Raw genomic sequence first — 7,780 nt, 5'->3', positions numbered from 1 at the left:
AGAAACATTGCGAAGACTTATTTTTGCAATATTACTTCAGCAATGTTGCAGCAATATTTTTAAAATATTTCTAGCAAGAGAGATACAAATTGACAGAAGAATCATCCTGTTCTTGTTAAAAAATCAGTAAGAAATAAAGATAAGAATAACTTTTGTCACTATGTCGATTTGTGCTTTTATTAGAAAGTTCACTTTGAGTGTTAAAATTTGTATATAGGTGTCTTTTAAGTAAGATCCGAGCCGCATTGGGGGCGTAGAATGAGTCAAGGGAAACGAAAAAGTATTATACCATTTTGAAATAGCCAATGATGAAGCCGTGCCGCGCAAATTCATAGCATGGTCCGTCGCACTTCATTCCATAGTGATAGCGCGTAGGGAGGCAGAAGAGAAGGATAGCGTTTAATCCCCCCCCCCCCCTCCTACGTGCGCGTTCGCGCGCCGTCGCTATGAAATGAGGCGTGATGGGCCGTGCTATGAATTTACGCGGCGCAGCTTCATCGCACATTGGTTTAGATGTTTTCTTTTTTAATTCGAAAATTACAGCAGATATCTCAAAATGACATAAGACGTTTTCCTTTTCCTTGATTCATTCTACGCCCGCAATGCGACTCGGACCTTATTTAAGAGACATCCTGTATATTTATTTGTGCATAACCCAAGTAAGGATCTGGACATAATGGAAGAATAAGAATTAATGATCACGTTTACATAGCACACTTAATTGGGTTTCATAACATCTGTATTTATAAAATTGAGCAATCTCATAACTATATTCCTCTGAAAAATTAAATGATTAGTTTCTAACTACGAATATTATTAACCTGATTAATGTCCATTTCTACCAATATATTAATTTTAATTCCAATTCAACTTATTTTAGTCTTTTTCTAATTCTAAAGATTAGAAAAAGACGAAAGTAAATTGAACTGAGATTAAAGTTAATCTACATTAGTGGAAACGGGCATAGTGTAAACGTCAATATCTATAATTTATAGGAATTGTGCCTATAATTTATAAACATAAAATTAACAATTAGAAGTAAGGATAAATATAGTAAGTAAATATAATGCACAATGGACACAATAATTATAATAATAATAAGATAATAAGACATGTAGGCAGTGTTCCGATATGTGCAGTTAGTACTGAAAATTTATAGTTCATATATACTGTAGATTTTCAGTATTGGCAGTGTACACACCTATAAAATATAAAGACATAATTAGTTATGGAGTCATATTTTATTTGTATTCATTGTATGTTATATTTAACTCCTATTTCGAATTTTTTTATATTTAAATTTATATAGTACAAAATCTTATAATAAATATTGCAGTAACGTTGTAATATTACAACAATGTTTCTGCAATAATACTGCAAGTATTCCTTCACTGTGCGCAAAACCTAATATTGCATATATATTATAGTGTAATATTGCTGCAACATTACGTTTCAATATTTTTTAAATGGACATTTTTATATTGCTGCAATGTTACTGAAATATTGCAGCAATATTTCGCAATATTTTTGCAATCTTGCAATGAAATATTTCTGCAATATTATTACAATATTTCTGTATGCTTGTATTCAATGTATGAACTGAAAAGATAAGATATTGATAAAATATTGAAAAATTGCAATGAATTAAGTAAATACAATTTTTTTTGTATGAATACAAAAAAGTGTATTTGTCACATCGCTTTTCCGCGGAAATTGTGTTTCATATAAGACCGGATTCACACCTTGGCGGAAAAGCGAAAATCTAGTAAAGTTTAGTTAATTTTGTTTTTCACGTTTCCACATTTCCTCATTTCCGTGCTTCATGTAATTCTTAGGATGAGGTCCCATGATGCGGAATTGGCGCAATGTAGAATTGGCAGAACGCTCGTGATTGGTAGTTTCCACCGATTCCACCACCATTTTCTGTTGCACAAATTTATTTCTTTTGCGGATTCCGCCTGCTTGCATGTGTACATATACATATACTCATTAAAACTAATCTCATTAAGCTGATTTAAATGGGAAAAACTGTTTCATACAAGCGCATGGTTAATTAACATATTGAGGCGTGTTCGGATTCCTACCTGTGTATTCTCCGGGTGTTATGTAATCCTTGTTTAACATTTGGTAAATAATAACAATGGAGTGATACCTGAGGTTTATTTTCTATTCCTGTACTGACTGCACTAGTTCAAAAAATATACATTAATAGTTCCTGCATACTGGATGCAGAAATACTTGCCACGCGACAAAATGAGATGCAATAATCAATGAACACATTAGGAGCTGTAAGCTTATTGGCTATCGCATTATATTTTGCCGTACGGCAAGTATTTCCGCGTCCAGTGTACAGAAACCGTAAAACGTTTTCTATTCCCAAAATGGTTTCAGCGACGATGTTTTTTTTTGTTCTAGTGCAATTCAGTGCACGAGTTCACTGTACTAACTGCACTAGGTCTGGAGCCCTATTCTTGAAAAGTATCGAAGCATTCGAAAAATTAGGGAAATACTATAGTATATGTAACATATTCGGTGTGGGAAAAAGTTCGTGGCGTTTTTTTAATGCCATCTAATGGGAAAAACGCCACGAACTTTTTCCCACACTTAATATATTGTAATATTTCCCAAAACTTTCGTGTACGTTTCTTTTCAAAAATAGGGACCCTGGGACCCTGGAGTCAGTGCAAGCAATAGTGTACTAGTTCAGCCACAGAAAACAGACCTTGTTCAAAGTACGAGAATTGGTAATTATTTAGAAGACACTTTTCACCTTCAATTTCAATGAAATTATACTCATTCGGTGCGTTTTTACATGAAACGAAAGAATCTGGCTAAAATGTTGTGCCTAATTCCATGAATTAAGATATTAAGCGTTAAAGTTACAAACATTTTTTACTGTAGATTCTTTCGTTTCATGCAAACATGCGACAAATGAGCATAATTTTATTAAAATTAAAGATGAGGGGCATCTTTTAAATAATTATCCGAGAATATGAGTAATAATTAAGAAAATGAGTAATTTATGAGTAATAAAATGATAAATATGTATACATAGTAGCAAGCCTACATATAAAAACGTTTTGAATCATCATTATTTTTAATTAAGAATTTTTTTAATGGAATTGTATTCATTTTTATCGAATCTTATACTTTCATGTAAACAATATGAAACGGTACTTTTACTTTGCACTAAAACGTTTTTTATTCCTTGCCTGCATGCTTAGAGGTTTAGAAACTGTGTACAGAAACTGTGTTCACAATACATGATTTTTGATGGGTTAAAATTCTTTTTTTCTGTTCTCTGTTCCTTTTATTGTGCGAAGCCCCCAACACTCAGTCAGTTCTGGATTGCACTAGTTCAATTCAGTTTAGTTCTAGTGCAATTCTCAGTGCAAGAACAGAAAACAAACTTTTTAATGATCTCTTTGTATTCGAGAATGGATACACATATTCCGTCATTTTTGTTGCGCTGAGGACTTTGCGCAACCAATCACAAGTCATTATTTTATTAGGGTTAATCATACTAAAATTAATTTCATAAGATTTTAACATTTCACAATCAATATTTCGAATAAGAAACGCATTAATTTAATATTTAAGTCATGATAATAAAAATGATAATAAAAACGAATGATAACACAATATTTAAAAGATTATGTACTTGATTTGCTATTTATTCCATTTATGCTCATTTCGCTTCATGAGAATGAAGGAAGCCGCGTAACGAAAATTGCAGAGTTTTATGATTGGTTTTGCTTTCGTTTCCCGTTACGTTATTCCGCTGGGCTAGGTTAAATTCCCATCTGAATGCCACCCGGCATCATTTTATCCTTGTTATTTATCGAACAAGAATAATGTGACACTTTTGAGAATCTAGTGGGAATTTGACACGAGCCTGCATGGGTTTACACCCTGAATATTACATTTCAAGTAAGCTGGGTTCCTTCGGAGCGATTCTGAACAATTCTCAAGAGACAAAACGAACAGCATTATTCATTTGATCATCTGCTCATTATGTACGCGATGGAAAGATGCCGATTCCCCACGAGGATACTTTTCGAGATGAATAGATTATTACGAAAATTAATCATAAATTCGCATTTCTGTTAAACTGTTAAGATTTAAGTTGTAGACGTAAGTAACGCACAATCTTTAGAGTACGATTTATTGCCGTCTCTTGGAGACACGGCATATTTGAGACCTCGGATGAAGAAAAAATTGACCAATTGCAATGGTCATGTGATCAAATTGTTCAAATGTAATTTGTTAATTTTTTCTGAGATCTCGGACTGATTTCTCTATCGTGGATACAGTATAAATATGGACACTGAATTTTTTAGTCCCAATTTTTAGTGCGCATGTGTCTATTTCCAATCAGGAATGTGGCTACCTTTAGCAAGTTGAAATTGCAGGTTAGATTAGGTTAAGTTAGCTGGATCTTTTTCCCATAAAATATAATTAATCCTTTCGCCCAATATTGTGAGATTCCTGGTGAGATTCTTGAAAGAAATCAGGCCAAACATATGTATCATAGTGAGAGCCGGATGAGTCCTTCGTACAAAGCTTAATTTTTTTTAAATTTGTAAGAGAAAAGTATGGCAAAGGGTTAATAAAATTAAGTTTTACTAAAAAATTAAATCTAATTTTTTCGAAGACGCTATATTGTGTAAATTATTATATTGTATACGATAAAGTACCCTTACAGCACAAAAGATTGAAGCAATATTGCTGCAATATTACAATATTATAGTTTGCAATGTAACATTGCAGATTGCAATATAACATTGCAGAGATATTACAGAAATGTAAATTAATAAATATGCCTGCAAAATGTCAGTAATATGCTTGTAATACCTTCCACAAACATTGCTTTATTGATAAATTTCATACCATTATTTTTTAATCGATTGATTCGGAGTGGTTTCGAATTAAAAAGAATCACTGCGATTAACTTACCAAGCGATTATTATATTAAGGTGGATAATATTTGTAGTTTTTATTCAGGACACACATGCTTTATCCTTATAAATAAATTTATCCTCCAGAATTAATACTATATTTATTGGAATATTTTATGGTTTCATCATAAAAAATTGCTTTTGGAAAGTACGTATCTAGAAATGCGATTTGTAGAAAAATTAAAGTTAGTGAGATATATGTATAGAAATAATTTTAATTTTAGAGTCTTCGTAAAAAATTTATCCAAATACATTATATTGCAATATTGCTGGAACGTTTTGTTTGTTACAATATAATAAAAAACAGATATCTTAATTGTTGAAATTTTGCAACAATGATTCAGCAACGTTTCGCAACCACCATGCAATATTGTAATGTTTCAGTGAAATCATTCTGTGCAATATTGCAATGTTTCTGCACTCTTTCTGTGCTGTATTCTCGTAATAAAGTATACATGTGCGTGCGTGCGTGCGTGCGTATGTACATATACTCGTATTATTAAATTACAACTTCATTTAATCAGTTTTCATGCAATATATTATTTTTTCATACATAATTATTCAATTATAATTTTCATATAGTATTTAATCAATTATTATTTTTAATTTACTTATTACTGTTTAATTATTATTATTAATATGAATATTATTTTTATATAATGAATTCGTTAACATTATATTATTATATAATTCTTATTTAAAAATATACTCGCTATAAATAATTTTCATGATTCGACTGAATTATGTTTTTTTTTTAGAAAAATCATTCTGTAGCTTTATAAAAACTCAAATTTATAACCTTTCCAATCCACAACATGGCGGCGAGTCATGTGACCTAGGATCCACTACATCAAAGGCCGACGCTCAATGTCCGTACTGTGTATACTTAGGCTGCGTTCCAAAACTTCCTCTCTGAAGAAGATTTTACCACAGTATAATACCAGTAGAGATACTCAGCGAAAAAATGTGTGTTTGCGCAGATATGGCTGCGCAGCTTTCGTTTTGGATCGGATCTAATGAAATGTAAGATAACAAGAACGTATTATAGATCCTATGTGAGCAGATATCCATGGCAAAAGAAGACAATTTAAGAGCTGCGTCATAAATATTTCTAAAAAAATGAATAAAAAAAAGAAAAGTTATGTTACGTGTAGTATTAAACAATGTAGTAATAATAGTAAAAATGCACAATGTACTTTTTTTTCATTATTCAAAGATAATGTAAGGTTTTTATAATTTACAAAAAATAAATAGTTTATGCTAGGTTAATTTAATTAAACATAATAATCAAATGTAATTTTGTGAAAAAATATAAAGAAATAATATTTTTACATTGACTACGTTTACACGGCATCCTTAATTATGTTTTTTAGAGCAAAGCAATGGATTATTGCATGGAGCATTATATCCTTTTTCGGTTCTGGATTTTTCAAACGTTATCATGGCGGATACTCACGTAATTGCGACGCAGGAATCAAAGGTGCCGACATGGAATGTCCCTACTAGTTATACTGTGATTTTACTCTATATACTATAATATACTATATATTGGGTTGTCTGGAAAGTTCGTGCCGATTTTGAAGGAAAATTGAAACGCAGAAGATTTAAATTTTTAATTTCATTTATTAAATTTAAATCTTTTGCGGCACGAACTTTCCGGACAACCCAATATTTTGAGTAAAATTTTTCTTAGAGAAGAAGTTTTGGAACGTAGCCTTATACTGTGTCATAAGGTTATGTGTTGAATTCGTACTGGATCCGCAATCAATCAGAAAACAGGCTTTTGTTTCGTATCATTGATACAAAATAAAATTCTGTTTTCTGATTGGTTGCAGAACATCATACGCACGTCGTATTCAATGTGAATCCAGCATTATTTGGACATAATTTTTAAATGAACTGAGCGCACTCCTGATGTATACTGTGCACTCTCAAGCTCTCTCATGTTTCTCTTTAATAAAATGTGTTGAAAATTGTATGATTAAACGTAAAATTAGAATAATGATGTGCTATCAATAAAACTAACAATAAATAGGAAAACCACAACTTAAACATAATCTGAGGATAAGACATTCTTAAATGATCTGTCAAACAAACGAGTCTGTCGGATGAGTTGATCAAAATTGTTGCTTGACAAAATTGTTGCTGTAATTTTGAAATTGAGTCACAATGCAACGGTACGATATTCTGATCCAGGAGATCGAAGGCATCGATGATTATCTGGGTCCAACGTTCCGGTAAGCGAATTTAGTTCAGAGATAGAGATCTCAGATTAAAATACGCGCTCCACCAAAATCTATCCCCTTCACGTAGATACAATGAGCTCGCATATGCGCACTTGAGAGGGTGGCATCCCTTTAAAGAGGGATGGCATTGTAGACGCGTTCACCGCGTTTAACTTATATTCTCAAGCGAATTTTTCGAGCAAATTTGCAGTCACAACATTGTTGGAAATGTCAATTAGTTTATCACAAAATCTTCTGTCATCGATGGTGCCGAAGCATGAATATCTACTTTATGAAATAGAATCGACCGATACTAATAGCATAGGCCTCGTCTTCAGGTATTATCAGAATGGCAAATGTAGTGGATACTTTAGAAATCCGTACTATTATTACAGCAAATTCAGCCATTCGCATAATATTAGATTAGTGCGTGCTAAAAGTTGCTATGCATGAAATTTAGCAAAGCCAAATGTAAAGTATATAAATATTTTAAACGATTAAAATGTTTGTGATATGACATTCCTTAACAATATATATATATATGTATGTGTGTGTGTGTGTGTGTGTGTGTGTGTGTGTGTGTGTGTGTGTGTGTGT

General features: G+C 32.1%; 1 protein-coding gene across 1 annotated transcript in view; it reads left to right on the top strand.

Moving 5' to 3' along the window:
* The first annotated feature begins 7,411 nt into the window (after positions 1 to 7,411).
* Positions 7,412 to 7,780, top strand: part of LOC105625665 (exocyst complex component 6B) — a 4,574-nt gene continuing 4,205 nt past the window's right edge. The window contains 1 exon segment of the mRNA XM_012206988.1: positions 7,412 to 7,521. Within this exon segment, the coding sequence (XP_012062378.1) occupies positions 7,412 to 7,521 (110 nt within the window).

Source organism: Atta cephalotes (assembly GCF_000143395.1).
Source record: "Atta cephalotes unplaced genomic scaffold scaffold00003, whole genome shotgun sequence".
NCBI lineage: Eukaryota > Metazoa > Arthropoda > Insecta > Hymenoptera > Formicidae > Atta > Atta cephalotes.
This window is presented reverse-complemented; position numbering and strand designations above follow the sequence as displayed.